The sequence below is a fragment of the Mauremys reevesii genome, linkage group 4 (genome assembly GCF_016161935.1).
Source record: "Mauremys reevesii isolate NIE-2019 linkage group 4, ASM1616193v1, whole genome shotgun sequence".
NCBI lineage: Eukaryota > Metazoa > Chordata > Testudines > Geoemydidae > Mauremys > Mauremys reevesii.
Genome location: NC_052626.1, coordinates 41060930 through 41083998, shown reverse-complemented (window position 1 = coordinate 41083998; position 23069 = coordinate 41060930). Strand labels below are relative to the sequence as shown.

Genomic DNA, 23069 nt, shown 5'->3' with positions numbered 1-23069 from the left:
GGAATCAATACGGAGGGTAGCAGCAGCAGGTTGTTTCTCTAACATAGGATGTGTTATTATTCCTTTAAGATCCCTAATAGTGTCTGTAGCCTGTTTCTGCAGTCTGTGTCTAGTGCAGGGGTCGGCAACCTTTCAGAGGTGCTGTGCCGAGTCTTCATTTATTCACTCTAATTTAAGGTTTTGCATGCCAGTAATACATTTTAACGTTTTTAGAAGGTTTCTTTCTATACGTCTATAATATATAACTAAACTATTGTTGTATGTAAAGTAAATAAGGTTTTTTAAATGTTTAAGAAGCTTCATTTAAAATTAAATTACAATGCAGAGCCCCATGGACCGATGGCCAGGACCCAGGCAGTGTGAGTGCCACTGAAAATCAGCTCGCGTGCCGCCTTCGGCACACGTGCAATAGGTTGCCTACCCCTGGTCTAGTGTCTTGGGAGGTGGGGAAATGGAGAGTCTTTTGTATGAATATATTTGCATGTATTTGTACATGTATCTGTATGCAGCTCAGTGTGTAGTAACTGTAAGTGTGTGTGGGTGTGGTTGAGAGAGAGAGAGACTGTGTGAGTCTGTCTGTGAGCATGCTTACCGTGTGTGTCTAGCTATATTATTTATCTATATGTGTTCATTTGTAGCACGTATTGAATGGTGTGCAGGGCCGGCTCCAGGCACCAGCACAGCAAGCAGGTGCTTGGGGCGGCCAACGGAAAGGGGTGGCACGTCCAGGTCTTCGGCAGCAATTCAGCAGCGGGTCCCTCAGTCCCTCTCGGAGAGAAGGACCTGCCACCGAATTGCCACCAATCGCTTTTTTTTTTTTTGCCGCTTGGGGCGGCAAAAAACACTGGAGCCAGCCCTGATGGTATGTGCCTGGGATTACCTCATGTCTCCCCACTCCATCAATAGCATGAATCTCTAGTGCCTTTTAAAATGCATTTCTGTTCATTCTCCTTCTTCAGCTAATATCTCTTTTCCTCTTCCTCAGCCAACAATGAAGCACTTGAGTTTCTGAACCTGAGCTGGAACCACTTGCGGATGAAGGGGGCTGTGGCATTGGGTGCTGGTCTCAGAGTAAGCCTCCCTCCTGAACAGTGATACACCTGACCCTAATTGTTAGCTGAGCTTGGAAGGTTGGCATGTCTTGGCTGAAGCACTGGTCTGCTCTTGTTCTGCTAATGGTTCTTTTATATCATCACTAGCCATTCAACTTCCTGTGTTTGCCAATAACCTATGCCCCTCTAATTTTACAGAGGGGTCAACTTTAGGCAACACTCAAAACCAAGCAACAGAGAAACAACAGATACTCCCATCCATACCCTCCTCTGACAAAGGGGTCTTCTCCCATGACACATACTCCCAGTGACCCCTCATCTAGGCTTCTCACCTGTCAAGCTTTAGTTTACTTTAGATTAATCTGCTTCAGAGATCCCTCTTTGGGCAGAGGCACAGATTCCCCTCCCTACCCACACTCTCAAACATCACCCATCCCTGAGCCAAAGTCTGTCTGATGATGACGTAATGGCTAACATGATTCATGAAAAACTATTCAGGCACAGCACCTCCCTCTCCAGTGTACTGCTTCATGGGTGCTGCTTGGCCTTTTCATAATCACCTATTTTCTGAATAGCATGTAAAGGACTACGCACTCTAGCATAAAGGGCACCCCTGAGAGAAAGCCTTCAGTGGGGAGTTTCCGCTGGTAATAATAGGGCAGTGCTGAGAGGAAGCTCACATCACTGAAGTCTGGGCTGGATTTGGGAGCTCACACAAATGTAGTCCTAGAGGGCACTGACCGTCAGTGCTGGGAGGAAGTTCACACCAGTGGGCTGTGGGCTGGCCCTGGTTAGCTCACACAGGTGCAGTCCCACTCAGCACTGATGGGAAGAATTTTGTATCGCTGTGCTCAGGGTTGGCACTGGTAGGTCACATCTGTGAGGAAACTCACACTGCTGGAGCCCCAGCTGGCATTTGCTAGGTTCTGCTGTGAGGCCACTGACATAGGTGGAATTCTATCTGGCAAAGACAACAGTGAAGAAGCAGGCAGAGGTCTTAAGTCCCCAGTTGGTTCAGTGCCTCAGTCATGAAAGGGGGCTTCACAGGAGGAATAGATTGATGCATCAGCTGGATTTGCAATGGCTGTGATGCCAGTGGTGATTTCTCTTCTCTCTCTGGAGGTCAATGGAACTCTGAAGATACTTGACCTCTCATGGAATGGCTTTGGGAATGAAGGGGCTCTGGCCCTTGGAGAAGCTCTCAAACTCAACAACATTCTGGTCAAACTGGACATCAGCAGCAACCATATCAACAATGAAGGGGCTGGGAAACTGGCCAAGGGGCTAGAGGTCAATGGAAATCTCAAAATCTTGAAGGTAAAGACAAAGCCTGAATTGGGCTAGGAGTAAGGGAAGGGAGTGGAAAACCCTGAGCCAGGGGGCGAGGGAAACTCTGATATGAGATGCCTAAGCTGAAATGGAGAGCAATTGGTTTTGTGCTAGGCAAGAGACAGGCAAAGGAGGAGAAGAAGGAGGTGACCAGAATGTATTCCTGTAGCTGGCTTTGCAGAGTTTAATGGGAAGGTGACAAGATGGACAGATAATGAAGATAAACTTGTTGAAAGGGCACAGTTGGGCCATGACCCTCCGAAAGTCTAAACTGAGGGGGAAAGAGATACACCCACACTCATTACCAGGAAGTAAAATTCTCCTCCTAATTTGTTTCCATTTGTCTCCCACCACAGCTGTCTCATAATCCCCTAACTGTAGAGGGCGCCGTTGCACTTGTCACATCCATCAGGAAGAATCCAAAATCCAAGATGGAAGAGATCAACATCTCAGTAAGATGGTGTTAGGGTTGGTAGAGTCCCAAAATATATACATTAGAACCTTTTGGAGCCACCTGAATTCTAGCGCTAAACCTTTTCAGAACTCTTTGAGTTCTGTCTTCTGGGTTACCTGTATCAGTTCAACTCCAGCCACCAGTGACAAAAAGTTACTATTTAACAGCTCTTCAATGGCATGAGTGGAAGTTGTGAGGTCTCAATCTAGTTCCTGGTAGATAGTTATCCATATCACCATCACAGTTAGCAGTAATTGACCATCTTGACTGCAATCTCAGAAAAGAGGACAAAGTATGAGTTTGCCTTGGAGGCTAAACTCCCTTCTCATGCTACAATATGACCTTCCAGGGCAATATAGTAGAGCAGTGGTTCTCAAATTAGGACCACCGCTTGTTCAGGGAAAGCCCCTGGTGGTTGTTTACCTGCCGTGCTCGCAGGTTCAGCCAATCACAGCTCCCAGTGGCCGCGGTTCACTGCTCCAGGCCAATGGGAGCTGCGGGAAGTGGCGGCCAGTATGTTCCTCAGCCCACGCCGCTTCCCAATCATAAATGTTTCCTTATCACTTGAAGAACTAAGACTTTAGAATGTCTATAAGAGAAATCATTTTCAACAAGAATTTTTTCTAGAATCCTTTGCGTGGGATTGAAACCAATAGGTTCTTTTCTTTGCAGAGGAAAGGGTGAAAAGGCCCATTTTTCTGATTTCTTAGTTTATCTCTGGATAACACATCCTAAGCATTAATCCTCCTTACATTCTTTTACACAGTCTACCACTTATAGCATTTACAAATTGCAAGTGAAGACTCATATCAAATATTCTATACAAAACATGAATCACAATAACTAATACTAAAACATATGATAAAGGAAAATAGTATGAAATACTAAAGCAAAATAGAAGGTATCAAGATGAATTTCAGAGTCTTGGTAACTTCACTTGGGGTAGTAAACATGGTGTTATTTTCCTTGAGCTTTGGAAGTCTGTCACACTGACAGAAAGCAGAGGCCTCCAGGAATCTCCTTACCTAGCTTGAGGTTTTATATAATCAAATAAGCAACTAACAAGCATTTGAGCAATCATATTCTCCAAGCATCATGTGTAGGAACCAGGGGCGGCTCTAGGCACCAGCAAAACAAGCTGGTGCCTAGGGCGGCCAAATCTAGGGGGCGTCCCCTGCGGCCGAGGGGGGGCGGTAGGCTGGGCCGGCGGACCTGCCGCAGTCATGCCTGCGGGAGGTCCACCGGAGCCCCGGGATGACCGGACCTGCCGCAGGCATGACTGCGGAGGGGGCGGTCGTCCCGCGGCTCGGCTGGACCTCCCGCAGGCATGACTGCGGCAGCTCAAGCGGAGCCGCCGCGTCCGCGAACCGTCCGCAGCCGCGGGGGGTACAGCCGAGCCACGCGGGACCAGCGGACCCTCCGCAGTCATGCCCGCGGGAGGTCCGCGGCTCCGGGGCGCCTCCCGCGCATGACTGCTTGGGGCGGCCAAAACGCTAGAGCCGCCCCTGGTAGGAACATAATTTTAAGTGCCTCTTAAAAATTTCAGTAAAGGCAAAGACAAGTTTGTAATAACCTAATATAAAAAAATCAATTATTTCATTAATAACTATTTTTGCATTAATATTGAGGTTTACTCCCTACAGGTAGCTATAAAACCTTAAGATAGAATATTGTATTTAGTGTTGTCCTTGCTACACCTGCTCTGGGGATAGTTGACTTAAGTTTGATTTTCAGAAATGCTGAGCCCCCACTACTCCATCAAAATCAATGAGCGCTGCAGCTGCTCAACATCTCTGAAAACCAAACTCTTAGTCTCCAGATACTGCCAATATGTAACCTTTAACTAGCACTACATACTTAGAGCCCTGCAAAACCACGGGTATCTGCTTTATATCCATGGACCATTTCTGCAGATAGCAGCGTGAATGCAGATACAAATTTTGTATCCGCACAGGACTCTGATGGTAAGAGCCAGGCGGGCCGCTGTGAGGAACCATGGCACGGATCCTTCACCTGCCCTGGGCGGGTGCCTGGAGGTCAGGGACACTGGGTGGGGGGCTGCTTGGGCCTCCGCCGCAGCTCTCAACAGCTGCCTGCCTGGCTCTTATCATGGCCGGGGTGCGGCTCCGAGTCGCCCCCGTCCCTGCCGAAGCCAGGTCAGGGAGAGTCACACTGGCATCTGTGGGGAGCCTGGGTCTCTCCACCTGCCCTGGGCAGAGGGCTGGGACACTGGGTAGGGGGCTGCTTGGGCCCCCCGCCCAGGGCAGGTGGAGGGCCTGCCACAGCTCCCCACAGTTGCCAGTGTGGCTCTCCCCGGCCTGGCTCCAGCCAGGAAGGGAGGGTGGCTCAGAGCTGCAGCCCAGCCACAGTAAGAGCAGGCAGCTGTGGGGAGCCGTGGCAGACCCTCCACCTGCCCTGGGTGGGGGGCCCAAGCAGCCCCTGGGCAACTCCACAGCATGGAGCCCAGCCGGGGAATTGTGAGGAGCCATGGTGGACCCTCCACCTGCTCGCAGAGTGGGTGAGGGGCTGAGAGCAGTCCCAGGCCGTGTCCCCATCCCCCAGGTTCCCTGCCCAGCTGAGGGCAGGTGGAAGGTCCCCGACTCCATGCGGGCTCCCCACAGCTGCACACACAGCTCGCCCCAACTGGGCTTTGGCAGGGGGGATGCCTCGGAGCCTCAGCCTGGCCCCCACTGTAAAGCCCTGCAAACCCGCAGATATCTATGGATGTGGATATCTGCAGATCATTTTTGTGGATAGTGGATCAGATTCGGATACACATTTGTGTATCCATGCAGGGCTATATACATAATGAAACAGAGTTTTATGAAAAGCACTGAAAATTCTAGGTGTCAGGTGAAACTCAACCCCCTCCCAGATTCCCCTGTCCCTGTAGGTTGGACTGTAAAGAGGCATTATTGGAGAAACTAACCCCTTTGACTTTAGATCACAGTTTTAATAATTTTTTTTTCTGCAGAAAGCCAAGCAATAATGAGCAGGTCATATGTTGACCGAGTGGGGAGGGGACCATCTCCCAGTAATCTTCTGATGACCGACTACTTGAGCAAGGTGGCAGATGTGTTTCAGCTTGATAGGCATTTGTCTTGTGTCAAACGGAAGTAAATTTTGTGTATCAGAAGTGGTGATAGGTGGTGAGGATAAAGAAAGGGAACATATGCTTAGAGGCTGAAGCACTGAAGAGTCTTGGGCCCCCAGTGGGCTCCACTAAAGTGAAGTGTGGGGAGGAAAAAAGGTATGAGGCATGGGGAGCATAGTTAATATTGAGATAAGATGGGGTTCATTAATACAGGAGGTTTCTTGCTTTCATTAAACCCTCAGGCAGGCTAGACTATATGGCTGGGATGCCTGTGCTGAGTGTAGTGTTCTCTTTCCCCTACATTAGAATGTGCTTGTGAATGGAAGCTTCCTCAAGCTGCTGGATGTGGTGTGTCAGGTGCATCCTGAATTAGATGTCATCTATGGTGGGGTTCGAGGCTTCATCTCCAAGAAGCCTGAACAGCGTCCAGACCCCATGAAGCTGATTCAGGTGAGCAGTCCAGATTGGCTCCATAGTCTCTCCACACCTAGTGTACAAACTCTGGGCTACTGCAGGGAGGAATGAGCTTTCTTCTCAGCAGAAAATTCAGCCAGTGTAGGACCCTCCAGAAGAGGCCACGCAGTCTCTTCTTGTATTGTGAAATGAAGCATTCCATAGTCACACATTTAATTCCATGTAGAATTACTTAGCAAATCTTTCTGTTTTTTAGGGAAAACACATAGCTGGGGATTGGATGGCTCACAGGAGTCTGACATCTGAATAGGATAAAAACTTTTTTTTAACCTCTAGTCTGATGGTTTGAATCTCACTCAGGTCATTAGTGACTAAAAATCATTAGTAATAATAATTCTATGACTTTGTATGACATCTTCAAGGATTTCAAAGCATTTTACAGATATGTGTCAGTATTATCTGTTTTACAGATGAGGAAACTGAGGCACAAGGAAGTTAAATGGCTTGCCTAATTTCACACAGCAAGTCAGTGGCAGAGTTGAGAATAATAACCCAGCTCTTCTGATTCCCAGTCCTAGTCTATAATCACCTGACAGTAGTGCTCCCTTGTCCAACTGATGGGTGTCGGATGAGCTGTCTGAAACATGCTGGTGGATCTCAGTTCAGATCATCACAAAACCCCCACTACCCCAGTTGAACTTAATAGGACTCCTTTTGGGGTCTTCAAGATTAAGCTATATAAATACAAGATATTATATTATTTCTTAACAAATATTGCCAGAAGCTTTATATATATGGTTATTTTCAAACAGGGCCACCCGGGGGGGGCAAGAGGGGCAATTTGCCCCAGGCCCCAAGCCCCACAGGGGCCCCCACGAGAGTTTTTCGGGGCCCCTGGAACGGGGTCCCTCACTCGCTCTGGGGGGGCCGGAAAACTCTTGCGGGGCCGGGCGCAGGAGCTTCTTCGCTCCCGGTCTTCGCCGGCGGGGGGTCCTTGCGCTCCGGGGCGGAAGGACCCCCCGCTGGCGAATTACCGCCGAAGATGGAGCGGGACCCGCCGCCGAAGTTCAGCTCGGTCTTCGGCGGTAATTCGGCAGCGGGGGGGCCCTTCCCTTCCGGGACCCGCCGCCGAAGTGCTTCGAAGACCCGCCGCGGGGGCCCCCCCGCCGCTGCCGAAGACTGGGCTGCACTTCGGTGGCGGGTCCCGCTTCGGCGGTAATTCGGCGGCGGGGGGGCCCCGCCGCGGGTCTTCAGGGCACTTGGGCGGCGGGTCCCGGAACGGAAGGGCCCCCCGCCGCCGAAGACCCCGGGCCCCCGGAATCCTCTGGGCGGCCCTGTTTTCAAAGGCCTGTAATTTCTACAAGTGACAGCAGGTGGCGATGTCCCCCTTGCTGGGACAGGAGAGTCATACCATCAGACCTGTTTCAGAGTAGTAGCCATGTTAGTCTGTATCCACAAAAAGAAGGTGATCTGGATAAAAAAAGTTTTCACAACCAGGCTGCTATTATAATCTGGCTGCATTCCTTAATGGCTAAGCAGAATATTAGCTTGTTAGCCTCTGTAACACTGTATATGTGGCTTTAAATAAGTGTGCTGGGATCTATACAAGGTGTTAGGAGCCTTAGTGTACAACCTGGGTGCACTTGGAACAGCTGGTTGCACTGAAGATGGGAGAGGTGGTGAGAGCCACAGAGAACTGTTCACTGTGCGTACAGATCTTGATGACCAACACAGACCTGGGATGCGAGTGAACAGCAAAGACGACATATGTTTGCAATAGAATATGGTACTGAAAATAGACAAAGCTGTTTTGGGTTGCATGTGCAGAAGCACCACAGTTTACAGCAAGAAAATGCTAGTTCCTCGCTGCATGGCATCAGGAATAAAACAAAATTATTAAAGCTAATGTTAAAATTATCTAATACACGGGTTAAAGAAAGAGTTTATATACATCTGGGTATAATGCTTAAATTATCCAAAAGTACAAAGTTTGGTTTAAAAAGTCATAAAATACAGATGGTACATAATCTGCAATATCCCAAACTAAGGCTGATAAATTTAACAATACAGTTTAAATATTAGCATCCAAATATTCGGGTACATCACTCATAAAAAGTTATACTACATGTTAATGTGGAAAGCAAATATAGTAATGAGTGTAGATTGTCCCTCAGTAATTGAGAATATAGGATAGGTTGTCCCCCAGTAAATACAATCCATCAGAGAAGTACTTCAGTTACTTTCCTGACTTCACTTCTCAATGCCACTCTAGCTCATTTCTCCTGGAATATTGCATTCAGGTCTGGACCCCTTGGGACCAGTAAGACATTGTCAGACTGTAGAGAGTTCAGAGAAGGGCAATAAAAATGATCAGGCACCTGGAGGAAGGGATTGACTTTGGAGGATAGATCCAAAGAACTAAATATTTATCATTTGATCAAACAATGACTTGTGGGGTGGGGACTTGAGAATTATATATAAATATTTGAAGGATGAAGAACAAGGAGACAGAAGAATTATTTAGGGTTGTTCCAATGGGGTCTAAGTAGGAAGAATGGGATGAACCTGAGTAAAGGAAAATTTAGCCTGAAAATCAAAACAGAGGGCTCCATTAGATGCTCAGATACCACAATAATGAGCACAGTATAAATACCTAGAGAAACACCAGATTGCAGAATAGTTTCCCTAGGGAAGTTTTATCTTTGTTTCTCTGCTTCTCCTAGAATTACTTAGATGAGCGCAAGTTGAGACTCTGGGATTTCTTTAGAAATATGGACAAAAACGGAAGTATGAAGATCCCTGTGGCAGAATTCCGGAAAGCCATGATGCAGGTGTGCTTCAGAAACTGTGTCCTCTAATTTTCTCAGGGCAGGGTGTTGTTATGAGGAAGCTCACACTGCTGAAGCCCCTAGATGGGGCTGGTTGAGTTCTGCTGAGAGAAAGCTCACACCACTAGGCTAACTCCACATGTGCCATGAAAAACACTTACCCCTGAACGAGGCCCAAAGGAAATGCCACAAGACCTAATATCTGATGTGGATGGCAAAATAGCCATGGATCCATTCTGGAATAACATTAACCATGTAAAATCCCAGTATTCCAACTCCCACCTATCCTGGTTCCTCCAGATACTGGAGACTAATTGTGTGGAATATGTCTATTGGATTTTATGGAGGATCTCTGCTCAGTGCTATGGGAAAAAGCCAAGCCACTCCAGTCCGTGCCAACACATCTTGAGGAAAAATCCCTCCTTGGCTCTAACTATGGTGATCAGTTCAACACTGTGCCTGTGAGAAAGCATCCACAGTTCAATATTTAATCCTATTTACACCTGACAAACAAGAGGTGCAAAAAACAACTGCATTTTTTCTTGAATTCTTGGTAAGGGGATTCTGCCACCTGGTGAAATTCTTCCCTCCCTTTCTAATTGCTCCAGGCTATTCACCTAGTTATTAAATAGTGAACGCTTCCCATGCTGGTAAAAAAAGTTCTGTGTGCAAAGAAGCCAGGCTGTCTGGCACCACTTGTATTTCAGCCACTGGGAGCCACAAAAGGGGAGATAATCACAAATCTCCTTTCTCCCTTCTCCAACCAGCAATCAAGAATTCCACTAGATCGAGCCCAGATTGGAGAACTGGTGCACAAATTGGACCGGCACCAGACAGGAATGGTGGATTACAGGTGAGTGAAGCATCTCCTGCACTTGCTTTCTCTCTCATTTTCTTCTTTTCTTTATTTGTCTCAATTCTGATTGACACTGAATGAACCTATACTAGTTCACTCTAGAGGGAGGACACAGCTAGGGCACATGATCATTCAGGGATCCATATCACATGATACACACTGCATTTTTAGTAGTCTAGAGGTGAGATTACCAGCTGTATGCATAGTAACCCTTTTGATCCAGGCCAGAAGTTCTATATTTTTCTGCACTCTTCTCATATACCACAAAATCCCTCATGTTTCCCAAGCCTGCTGTGAAATGGCATGAATCTCACAGTGGAATGGCATTTTCACTGCTGCACATGTTGTGTGACAGTTATGGACTCTCCAGGTATCATCTCAGCATCACTCTCCACTCTGAAACCCAGGAGAAGATTCCAGAAAGGCAGCAAATCTCTGCTTTAAGACCCTCTATTCCATCCTGAGACCTCCATTTCTTTGCTTCCTTCTATGATCCTTCTTCTTAGGTGTCCCAGACTTCTGACCAAACCTGCTTTCAAACCTCAGTGCCTTCCATAATTTTGAATAAATATCAGCCTATAGCAGTAGTGTGGAGGTTCTGAGACTCTGAGTGGTCAGACACTCCAAGGCTGTTAGGAGCTGCAGGCCAAGCCACTTGTCCTGGGAATGGAAATTGCCCCTAGATTTACAGTCTCAGATGCGACTGATGATCTCAAAGCTCTGATAATTTTGCCTGAATATTCTCACCCTTCAAACACCACCATGGATTTTAAATATTTCATGTTGTAGCCTACATTTAAGGGCTGAAGCACATGGGCCAGTTTTGCAAATGTTAATCTATTCCTATCCAGGTGGGTCTATTTCATGTGCCATAGTGTTACTGTCACACATGTAGCCAAGAGATGGGACAGGTCTAACTTTGATGTCCAGGTCGCTCCCATCTCAGGCAATTTTTTTATGGCCTTCTCAGTATCTTTCAGGCATCTAGGAAGAGGGAGGAGGTTCATTAAACTGGTTTTAAATCCTGATTTCTCTTCTTTCACCTTTGAAATCAGTTATTTAAAAGAGAAGCAGCCAGCACAGAAGCCTAAAGAAGAGGAGGAGGAGGAGGAGGAACCTTAGGAGAGAAGCCAGGAGGCAGGTCAGCTGGTGAAAAGTGGAAGGATAAGTGCTGGAAAGAAGCTAAAACAAAATGACCCATGGCTTGGAAAAGTAGAGAAATGTGGGACTTTTGATAGTCAAGGCTACTGAATCTAGAAAATAAAGTTTACATTCCCCTACATGTCTGGGACAGGTTTGTGAAGGTTGTAGTATAGTCCTGTTGACCAAGGGGCGAGAATATAGCTCCATGAGACGCCAGGTACCAGCGCATCTTGCTCCACAATCTGGGAGTGCCGCACTTATTTGCAGAGAGGGAGAAGGAGGTCTGTAATGAGGGAGTCCTGTGGAGTTATATGCTACTATTGCCCCCTTTCTGGAGCAGTGTGGTCGAGGTCTAAATGAAGTCCTGTGCAGACACCACCAGCCAGATCTTAGCAGCCTTGATACAGGGACCTCGAAGGCAGGAGGAGAATTAAAGAGGGGAGCAGCCACACTTAATGCTGCCAAAAGGATTAAGAGAAATAAGGGTTTAAACAAATATATCCGGGGGAGAGATATACTAGAAAGGCAGGAGTGGGATGAAATCCATGACAGACCTAAAATTCCTGGGATACTGAATTGCTTTTTAAAATCTTTAACAAGAAAAATGAAGCGGTCTGACAATTACTAAGAAGTAATTGAGAACTTTTAAATATGATAAACAGGTAATACCTTGGAAAATATGAACAGGTACAGATTAGCAGATCCAGATGAAATGTACTTTAGGATGTTTGGAGAGTTGCTAAAAATTGACTGTGCTGCTAACAAATTTTAGACAACTGGGGAATTGCTGTACTAGAGGATTGGAAAAAAGCTATGGGGGAATCAATTGTCAAAAAAAGAAAGAAGAATGATCCTGGCAATTACTGTCTGGTAAGTCTTAACTTCTGCCCCCACCAAAATTCCCATCCAAAAACTCCATTGACCTACAGTTAAGGTTACTCACGTGTATTTCCTCACAACAATGCAAACTCTTACAAGCAATGAAGCCGGAAACTGATGCAACAGTCACACTCAACACAAGACCGATCTCCAAGCATTAGATCACTATCATCATAATTCTATTACTTTTCCAGAATTTACCTCTGTGTTCTCAGTCGTTCTCTCCTCCAATACATTTTTTACTTTCTCTTACTGGTATCTTTATCCCGAGCAGATGCCTTTGTCTGACCTGAGAGCTTCTCTGCTGCCATCAACTCTCCCCCAGATCCTAGTTTAAATAATCCCCTCAAATCTTGTTATGTGGAGGCAATGGGTTGAACGCTGGGAAGATGAAATGTAAGGACACTGGAATTGAAGTTAGGGATTTCTGGGTGTGCACAATGAGTGGTTGAATAGTGGAGGGATGATGAGGGGAGAGGAAATTAATGTTTAATTAAAAAGAACGTAAGAATGGCCATACTGAATTAGACCAATGGTCCATCAACCCAGTATCCTGCCTTCCCACTGCAGCCAATGCCAGGTGCTTCAGAGGGAATGAACAAAACAGGGCAATTATTGAGTAATCCATCTCCTGTTGTCCACACCCACCTTCTGGCAGTCAGAGGCAAGGGACACCCAGAGCGTTGCATCCCTGACCATCTTGGCTAATACCCATTGGTGGACCTATCCTCCATGAATTTATCTAATTCTTTTTTAAACCCAGTTAGTTTTGGCCTTCACAACATCCCCTGACAATGAGTTCTACAAGCTGACTATGCGTTGTGTGACAAAGTACTTCCTTTTGTTTGTTTTTAGCCTGCTGCCTATTAATTTTGTTGGGTGACCGCTGGTTCTTGTGTTACAACAAGCTTGTAGCTAATGAACTGAAAGCCCCATCTCACCAGATGTCTCTGCTTATATTTGGTATCCCTTTCTCCCTTCCTTTGTTTGTCTTTGATTTGCAAGAATATATGCTCTTCAGGACAGGGACTGAGACTTCATCTGTATTTGGAAAGCACCAGCCACATGGTGGATGCTACTACAAACTAAATAATTAATAATATTAGAGAGACACTTGAGGGAAATCAGAAATAAGCATGATTAGGGGCTGGAGGTGTTGATTTATGAAGAAAGATTAAAAGCTAAATAGGTAGTTTGGCTAAGATATGACTAAGGTAGACATGATGACAGTCTACAAGTAACTGTGGGGTATAAACGCTGAGAGAGAGGAATTATGTAGGGTGCTCCAAGGGGGTATAACTTGGAATTGTGGGATAAAGGTAAAGAAACACCATTATGTTGTTAGAGGTGAATGTTTATAGCCACTATTCAGGGAGGTCACTATTACATAGTGGGCATATAACAAGGAACTAAGAGTTTGGTAAACAGAAAATAAAGACAATCTTGCATTCACCCCAACCATGGTGTCCTGGGCCTCTGTAATTTCTACAGCCATCATCTTGCTGCCTACTAAACTTTTTAAAGAGAGTTAGATGTAGTGTTTGAAACTACATCAGCCCCTGACAGCCCTTGCTACTGTTTGTAGTTTTACAACATTTTTTCTATTTTTAGAAAATGTTTTTCTCTCCTCTGTTGCTATGTGAAAGATCCAATCAAATGACATGGCAAACTGACTAACTAAGGAGCCAATCCTTCAAGCAGTTACTGCCAGGCCTAGTGCAAGATAGCATGAGTAGGACCACTGAAATCAGTGGACCTGATCCTCTGTTGCCCTATGCTTTTTTTTATTATTGTTATTACTAATCATCATCATAGTGCCAGGAAGTCCCAGTCATGAACCAGGACCCCACTGTGTTAGGTGCTGTACAAACACAGAACAAAAAGACAGTCCCTAACCCAAAGAGTTTACAATCTATGTAGTAACTTACACCAATACAAACTGAATGCAAAGTTGGGGAGGTGTTAGAATGATAGTATGGTGATTTAATAGTATGTTACACCCACTTCACATTCAATTTGCACAGGTGTAAATTATTACATAGATACAGGGCAGCAGAGAACCAGGCCCTATGGTACTACTCAGTAGTAATCACTAGGCCTGGCAGTAAATGCCTGCAGGTTCAGGCCCTGATTGACTATACAGGGAATCAGTGAAATTGACTGTACCCGTGCACTCAAATGCACAAAATAAACAATCTGAAATCACAGAGAAAGTATTTATTTTACTCTTTAATTTCTAGGAATTTTTAATAAAATTCTAAACAAAACATTGTTTCAAATAAAAAAGTAAAAACATTTTTGGGCTTTTGGGGTTTTTTTTTTAACTGAAACAAGTCAGCCAGTTCAATACAAATTCACAAAATGTTTTGGTCAATCGGAGTCTGCCTTTGGTGAAAAAAAGTTTCATCTGAAAAATGTCACCCAGCTCCAGTCCAGACAGAATCCCACAGCTCTTGCCTGTGCCTCCACACTGCATTGCACAGAGAGCATAGACTGCAGTACACTGACCCTCTCAGATGTGTGGGGGCAGTAGCATCTGCAAGATCTTGACAGTGTATGATTCAAAGGGAGCCAAAGCATAAGAACACGAATCCAAGATAGTGTTTTGGGCTCATCAGTATCTAGAGCCTCCTGCCTGTGGCCAGAAAAGAGAATGGACCCAGGCAATAGGGAGCAGCAAGTTGCCCTTAACTGTAGAGCTCTGCATCCTGAGGGAACAGGTGGATGTCTACAACCACAGTAACCTTCTGTTTACTTCCCATTTTCTCTGTCCCCCACCCCCTTCACTATCTCTTGCTACATAGGAGCCTGGTGGACACACAGAAGCAGATGGTACGAGACCAGCGGTGGCAGCTAAGGAGGGAAGAGTCACGGCAGAAGAAGGAGAAGCACAAGAGTGAGCATGTGCTGCAGACTTTCAAGACTGCCGTGGAAATGGTCACATCACGCAGTTCCCTGGTGATGTGTTCTGGCCAGAAGCCTCTGGCACTGCCCAAGTCTGACCTTGCCCACTTCCCAACCACTTCTCTCAGCTCATGGTGCCAACCAGCCATCACCGGGAAATCCACAAGCAGCCAGAACTCTGCTGAGCCAGCATTCAGTGAGCAAAAGGGCTCCTCCAGCCATCAGCTGTCCCAGAGTGAACCACATTCGGCCTCACGGGACATGTCAACCTCTGACTTGGAAGTGAAATTTTACTCCCAGCGCAACCTCAGTATCTCAGAAGCCCAAACCCACTCCCAGTACAGCATAGCAACCTCTGACCTGGAAACATACTCCAAGGCCCAGTCTAGTGACAATGCCTCTTCTTACAGGGTGATGCCACGGGAGACCAGATGTTCTGCTCACGAGTCTCACTACTTGGCCAGGAACTGCCATGCTGCCTCATCACCACAGAAGCATGGGCACAGTGCTAAGTCATCCAAATGACAAGACTGAGGTGATGGGAAATGACCAGCCCAACAAGGGGTCAGGGAAGTGGTGATGGGAGTCTCAGAGGGTGATAATACATAGGGATGTGTGTGGTTTATTTCCTGGTAACAAACCCATCCCCTTTCTTCTATCTACTTTTCACTGCAGTTCATCTGTGCTATGCTACAGAAATGCCCTACCTAGCCAAATGCAAGCTACTAAAATTCACACCTCTCACATACACTCAGGTGAGGGGAAATAATACCCAGCACCATAAGGGACAGTGGGACTCCACATTCTAGCTCACAGTCACCTGGAAGCTGAAGTGATGACAAAACAAAGGTGAACCTGGTGTTCAGGCAGTCACATACCACAGTGATGCGCACAGTGTAAATGCTTTGATGAACAAGTTAGATGGATAGGTAAGCATGCTTCACTATCTCAATTGCTGGGTGAGCTGTTGGTACCCTGGGTTTGCTCCCCTAGTTAGGGTGTTGTACCTGACAGTGCCTTGAGTTACAGTGCTCCCTGGGTTAGAGTGCTGGATGGGTAGGAGTGTCCTGGGTGTGCTCCCCTTGAATGCTAGGTGATTTCGGGTACCTCAAGTGGATGTGATTGTTGGTTCTCTTATTAGTGGTTCTCAGCCTTGGGACTGAGACCCAGGCTGTGGCCCAAAGATGTGTTCATTGTGAGGGGAGTCACAAAACTGTGCAAAATTTAAACTGGCATTAGAAAACTCGTCCGTACCCTTGTGGTTGCAAAGAACATCAGAACAGCCAGACTGGGTCAGACCAATGGTTCTTCTAGCCCAGGATCATGTCTTCTGGCAGTGGCTTGTGCCAGATGCTTCAGAGAGAATAAACAGAACAGGGCGATTATTGAATGATCCATCCCGTTGTCCAGACCCAGCTTCTGGCAGTTAGAGGCTTGTTGTTGTTGTTCATACTTAGAATTGAAAGATGACCATGGTATAACTGGTTGGTTTGGTTTCTGTGAACACATGAGTGGCTGATGAGGCCAATTTGAGCTTTGAATTGCCTTTGGCAAAATAAACAATAGATGCTGCTATGGGTTGCTTGATTAAGAGCAGACGTGCTGCTGTTGTGAGATTTATGCTGCTGATGCTTCGGCTCTGCCTCAGCAGTTCTCCTCTGCTCATAGACTAGGGGTCGGCAACCTTCCAGAGGTGGTGTGCCGAGTCTTCATTTATTCACTCTAATTTAAGGTTTTGCGTGCCAGTAATACATTTTAACGTTTTTAGAAGGTCTCTTTTTAGAAGTCTATAATATATAACTAAACTATTGTTGTATGTAAAGTAGATAAGGTTTTTAAAATGTTTAAGAAGCTTCATTTAAAATTAAATTAAAATGCAGAGCCCCATGGACCGGTGGCCAGGACCCAGGCAGTGTGAGTGCCACTGAAAATCAGCTTGCATGCCACCTTTGGCACACGTGCCATAGGTTGCCTACACCTGTCATAGACTGTAGCTCCAGTATGGATGAGGCTGTGCCAGGTAGCACGATCATGAGCAAGATCTTCTCAAAACTCTGGATCAGTGTTGAACAGCCCCAAGGATAACTTGAGGGAGTCCTTGAAACATTTCTTTTGGCCTCCCTGAGAGCACTTTCCCTCCTTTAGCTCAGCATAAAAGATCTTCTTTGGCAGTTGCTCATCTGACATTCTGGTGACATGGCCTGCCCATCTCATCTGTGATTTCATCAACAGAGTATGGCTGCTTGGAATGTCTGCCCATATGAGAACCTCAGTATCTGGGACCTTGTCTTGCCATCTTATCCTCATCAGTTTCCTCAGACAGCCCACGTGAAAGTGATTCAGCTTCATAGCATCGTGGCTGTACACCATACAGGTTTCTCATGCATACATCAAAGTTGGCAATACAATGTCTTTGTAGACCTTTGTTTGTTGACTAATGCCTCTATGCTCTCACACATGTGCACGTAGTCTGCCAAAGGCCACACTTGCTTTGGTAATTTTGGCATTGGTTTCATCATCGATGTGAATTGCACATGAGGGTGTACTGCTGAGGCAGGTGAACTTGTCCATTGCCTGGAGGGTTTGGACATTCACTGTGATAGTAGACTGTACATAAGGCTTTCCTGGTGCAGGCTGGTACATCACTTCTGTCTTGATGTTGATTATGAGACCAAAGTTGTCACAAGCTGAAGAGAAATGGTCCATACTCTGCTGCATGTCAGACTCAGATTTGGCATTCAGGGAACAGTCATCAGCAAACAGAAGATCACAAACAGTGACTTCCTGTACCTTTGTCTTCACCTGTAGTCTCCTCAAATTGAAGAGCTTGCCTTCAGTTCGCTATCTGATGCCAATTCCAGTGTCACAGTCACAAAAAGCATCCGTAAGCATGGCAGAGAACATCATACTGAAGAGAGTTGGGGCCAACACACAGCCCTGCTTAACTCCATTGGTGACTGGGAATGGTTCAGATGACTCACCGTCGTCCACAATGTGAGCAAGAATGCCATCATGGAATTGCCAAACTATTGTGATTAATTTCTCTGGGCAACTGAATTCTGCCATGATCTTCCAAAGGCCCTCCTGACTGACTGTATCAAATGCTTTTGTCAGGCCAATGAAAGTCATGTACAGGTTGGAGTTCTGTTCCTGGCATTTCTCCTGAAGATGACAATCTGCAAACCCCATTTCTATAGTCCCGAGTCCTTTTCTGAAGCCACGCTGACTCTCAGGCAGGAGCCCCTGTTCAATGTGTTGCATAAGGTGATTCAGCAGAATTCTGTCAAGAATTTTGCCGGCTACTGACAACAGGGAAATGCCGCAATAGTTGTTGTAGGATTATCTGTTGCCTTTCCACTTGTACAAGTGGACGACGGATGCATCCTTGTACTCCTGGGATATAGTTCCTTGAGTCCACATTGATTGGAAAAATTCAGTCAGTTTCAGAGCCATGTGTGAGCCTCTGGCCTTGTAGACTTCAGCTGGTATAGCATCTGCTCCAGGTGCTTTGCCATTTGACAGCAGGTCAATCACTTTCACAGTTTCAATCAGCATTGGGAGATCAGCAAGAGATATGTTGATATCGATCTGGGGCAGTCGATCATTTGCTGTCTCACTAATAGATGACTGTCGATTGAGGATGTGGTTAAAGTGTTCTGCCCACCTTTGTAGTATCTTTTCTTTATCAGTGAGCAGTGTGGTGCCATCAGCTCTCAGTATTGGAGATGTTCCTGATGACTGTGGCCCGTAGATTGTCCTCAGAGCATCATAGAAGTTCTTCATGTCATTCCTGTCTGGGTAGGACTGAATTTAATCTGCCTTGCTGCTTAGCCATGAGTTTTCCATCTTTCTAAGTTGCATTGGACAGGCCTTTTGATGTTGTTGAAGGCTGACTTCTTAGATGTTGAAGTGCTGTCTTCTAAATAGGCTTTATGGAACTGCTGTTTCTCTTTCAATAGTTCCCCTATGTCGTTTTCATCAAACCAATCTTGATGTTTACGTGTGATGGAACAGAAGGTATTGGATGAAGCTGAGTATACAGCGTCTGTAAAAGATGCCCAATTTTCCTTAACGTTGTTAGAGTTTGCATCAATTGTTACAAGTTGGTTGTGCAGTTCTTCAGGAAAAGCTTGTTTCACATTCTCCTGTTTCAGTTTGCAGTAGTCCTTTCTCCCTCCCAGCCCCATCTATATGTGTGTACATTTTTATTTATATATACACATAAACACATAATGGGCCCAATTGTCCTCTTATTTAAACCTGTTTTATTTGTTTTACTCCTCTGTAAATGCACTGAATTTAATGGCGTTTCTCCTGATTTACATCAGTGTAGATGAGAGGAGAATCAGGCTCAATGTATATAAAATATGGGTACTCAACAAATAAAAGCTTAGAAGGACTAGATGTGATTTCTGTGTTCAAAATGCACCAGTCTGAGTACTCTCTTAACACATTTACAAACAAGTCTGTTTCTCCTTTTACCCAATGAAATTTCAACCATTAGTATTGGAATTTACAAAGAAGGAAAGTTAAACAAGTTGGGCCTCAGAGCTCCCTGGCTTCCAAAGACTTCAGTGAGTGTCCAGGGGCAGCAGCATTTACAGGATCAAGACCTTTTTAGAAACATTTCACTAGACACCTAATAAGAGCCCCCAAAATAGTAGGCACAAATGAGACCAGTGAAGAAGGAGAATCGTGATGATGGAACAAGACAAATGAGGCACTGGCTTGATTGCAGTACATGATACTTACATTAAATATCGGGAAAAATGATTATCATGATTTTATTACTGAATCTGTTATGATATTTGGCTTTTATGGTCATTGTGTTTTGATAAATAACAAGTAGTATCTGAATGTTATTTTTATTTTCCTGCAAGAGCAAAAATTTTAAAAGATTTACAAAAATTAAAAAACAATTTGAAAATAAAGACCTAATGTTTTCCATACAAACTAATACCTAAATCCTGCTTTCTGCAAGGACTCTATGTTGTATAGGACAGAGTGAGAGGCTTTGAGCAATGAGGTATTTAAAGGGGAAGCATTTACAATTGGCATGTATGTGACTAAAGTGAAGCTTCTTGATTTGTAGAGAAAATACCCGACTTCAGTCTATGTCTGTCTATCCTTTAGGGATTGTCTACATACAAAAGTTGTGTTGTTTTAACTATAGCTGTATAGTTAAAGCAGTAGAACACCCCCACCCCATCTTCTGGGAAGGGAAATAAGCTATACAGGTATGAGGCACCTTTATACCTTCATACCAGTATAACTGTATCCACACCAGGGATGTACTGGCATAGCTATTTTGATTAAAAAATAATCCCACCCCTGTCTGAAATAGTTAGACCAGTTCAAAATCTGTCTGTCAATCAGGCCTGAAACTGTGAGCGTTCTGGGGCAGGAACCATCTATTCTTGTATGGATGGAAAGCAACTAGGACACCATGGGTGCTACATTAAACTAATAATAATAATAGCCAGAATGGAAGACCTAAACTTCAGGCCCCAGCCTCCTGATGTCTTGAGACACACAGACTTGTTACTGGAACTGAGCAATCCTGTTTTGCAGGAATTTTTATGACATACAGAGGGACAGTTTCCTATCTTGGCCACTAGGTGTCATGTCAGTATCAAAAGTCTGAAGACACCATGGGCTGTCTCATGCCTGGCCATTCATTGGGAGAGATGAGTTGATGTCAGTAGCAATTGCCCTAATACTAGCACCAAGAACTTTGTGCATGTAACGTGGGTTCTTTTTGGAGATTAGACCCTTCTCCTGCCACGGCAGCACTTTAGCATTGCCAGCGTAGACTAGCCCTAGGTGTCAGCTGCTAGAGGGCCCAGTCATCCCGTGGCTGATCTTGCTACCGTAAGTGTGAAAGACCAAGCTTGGCTTGCAAGGTGGCCTGAAATGGGGGAGCAGTGACTGGCCTATTCAAAGTCCTCCTTTCTATCAGTTCCTTTTCACAGAGCCACTTCAGCAGTGCAAACAGCATTACTGAAAGGTTTGCAGCATTAAACTGGTGCAGGAACACAAAGCAAAGGTAGGCAAGGTAAATGGTAGAATACAAAGCAGTGTGAATATGAGCAGAAAAAACGTGGCTGTGTGTCCATCACTATCCACACGAGAATGCCAATGGCCATAAAATAAGACCTCAGAATGCAACAAAAACATTTTTTTAATGAAATGGACAATTTGGGAAAAACAATAAGAAAGAAACAGCTGTGTCAGAGAAAATGTGTGTAAAAGAGAGCTAGAGGGGGCATATATGTGATAAACAATACCTGTACTGAATGTGAATGAGTGTATATGTGAGAGTAAGAGGCAAGTATGTGAGTGAATGAATGTGTAAACAGTGAGGCCCTAGCTGCAGGATGAGAAATGTAAAGAGAAGTTCAGACAAAGCACAAATCTGGAAAAGTTCTGGCCTATTGAAACCACAATTTTCTGACTTCTCTCTAAGCTGTGGCAGAAATAGCTCATATACCTGTGGTGTCTGAGAACGTATCGCTAAATAAATGGGTGCTACGGAAGAAAGTTTTGAATTTTTGAAGAAATAAGTTCAGTAGTTCAAAAGTCGTATCAGGTGAGCTACTCCATACTCTGATCAGTTCCTTTCAGGAATTACCATAAACCAGGGGTGGGCAAACTTTTTGGCTCGAGGGCCACTGCCACATCAGCATATGGAATTGTATGGCGGCCCATGAATGCTCACGAAATTGGTGGTTCGGGTGTGGGAGGGGGTGAGGGCTCCGGCTGTGGGTGCGGGTTCTGGGGTGGGGTCAGAAATGAGGAGTTCAGGGTGCAGGAGGTGGCTGCAGGCTGAGGCAGGGGGTTGGAGTGCAGGCAGGGTGGGGGAGGGCTCTAGCGGGGGATGCAAGCTCTGGGGTGGGGCTGGGGATGAGGGGTTGGGGATGCAGGAGGGTGCTCCAGACTGGGACTGAGGAGTTTGGAGGGCAGGAGGGGGATCAGGGCTGAGGCAGAGGGTTGGGGCATGGGAGGGGGTCAGGGTGCAGGCTCCGGGCAATGCTTACCTCAAGCAGCTCCTGGAAGCAGCGGCATGTCCCACCTCCAGCTCCTACGAGGAGGCGCAGCCAGGCAACTCTGCGCAGTGCCCCTTCTGCAGGTGCTGTTCCTGTAGCTCCCATAGGCTGGTTCCTGACCTATGGGAGCTGCAGGGGCAGTGCTTGGGGCAGGGACAGCGTGTGGAGCCTCTTGGCTGCACATACACATAGGAGCCAGAGTGGGGAAATGCGGCTGCTTTCGGGAGCCACGCAGAGCCACGGCAAGCACGGAGCATGGCAAGCCCCTGACCCCGCTCCCTGGCTCTAGCACCAGAGTGGGGCAAGCCCCAGACCCCTCTCTCTGGCAGGAGCTCTAGAGCCAGATTAAAATGTCTGAGGTGCTGGATGCAGCCCCCGGGCCATAATTTGCCCACCCCTGCCATAAACCCTTTAATCACCACAAAGGCTATGTTGTTATGGTGGTGCCATTGGGTCAACATAGTGAAGGCTGTGTTCTGTTTTGCATATAAAATGGAAGTTCAACCTATTTGTTTTATATAAAAAACACAGTGTATCTGCCCAAATTTTCAGCACATCTGAGGAAAGCTTGAATTTTCTGAGGCATTTGAAGAAAATCATTTAATTGGTTTCTCAGTTCTAATTGTTGGCCCAAAAAGTTCACATTTTGAGTGTCTTGATTTTTGGGACCTTCTAGTTTAAAAACAACAAACTGTAGAAAGACAAAAATGTGTGTGTACATTGTGAGAGTTTGGTGGGCGCTCTGGAGTTATGTAATTTTTTTTGGTAAATTAACAATAACAAAACATATGATAATTGTTGGTGTCCCTAGGCCTAAATAAACCAAAGTTGTGACTGTAGGCCTGAGTGAACCAAAGTTCTTCCATGCTGTGAACTTCAACCAACCTAAATGTTAACAGCCTAAAAGCAAAATGTGTAACTGTCAGCTGTCTCAGCTTGCAGCTGCAGGACAGTTTGAAACAGCAAAAAGCGGCGGGGAGGAGGGGGAGAAGGGGGAGGAAAATCTGCCTGCGTCTGTGCTGTGAAGGCCATAGATAAATATGCGAATGAGAACAGTTCTAACAAGCTAC

The 23069-nt window shown here is 45.7% G+C and overlaps 2 protein-coding genes across 16 annotated transcripts in view; one reads left to right on the top strand and one right to left on the bottom strand.

The window, feature by feature from the left end:
- Positions 1-16711, top strand: part of LRRC74A (leucine rich repeat containing 74A) — a 38331-nt gene extending 21620 nt beyond the window's left edge. For 3 of the 9 annotated variants that reach the window (XM_039539032.1, XM_039539031.1, XM_039539029.1), the window contains exons 8-14: positions 986-1071; positions 2175-2369; positions 2738-2833; positions 6236-6379; positions 9067-9174; positions 9939-10024; positions 14854-16711. In XM_039539032.1, coding sequence (XP_039394966.1) covers positions 986-1071; positions 2175-2369; positions 2738-2833; positions 6236-6379; positions 9067-9174; positions 9939-10024; positions 14854-15478 — 1340 coding nt within the window. In that variant the 3' untranslated portion in view covers positions 15479-16711. Of the gene's footprint in view, positions 1-985; positions 1072-2174; positions 2370-2737; positions 2834-6235; positions 6380-9066; positions 9175-9938; positions 10025-11082; positions 11300-11942; positions 12041-14853 lie in introns of those variants that run through there. The other 6 variants (XM_039539030.1, XM_039539034.1, XM_039539035.1 and 3 more) reach the window with 6 other exon arrangements.
- ANGEL1 (angel homolog 1) overlaps positions 1-23069 on the bottom strand; it is a 226307-nt gene that overhangs the window by 42382 nt on the left and 160856 nt on the right. The window lies entirely within an intron of this gene.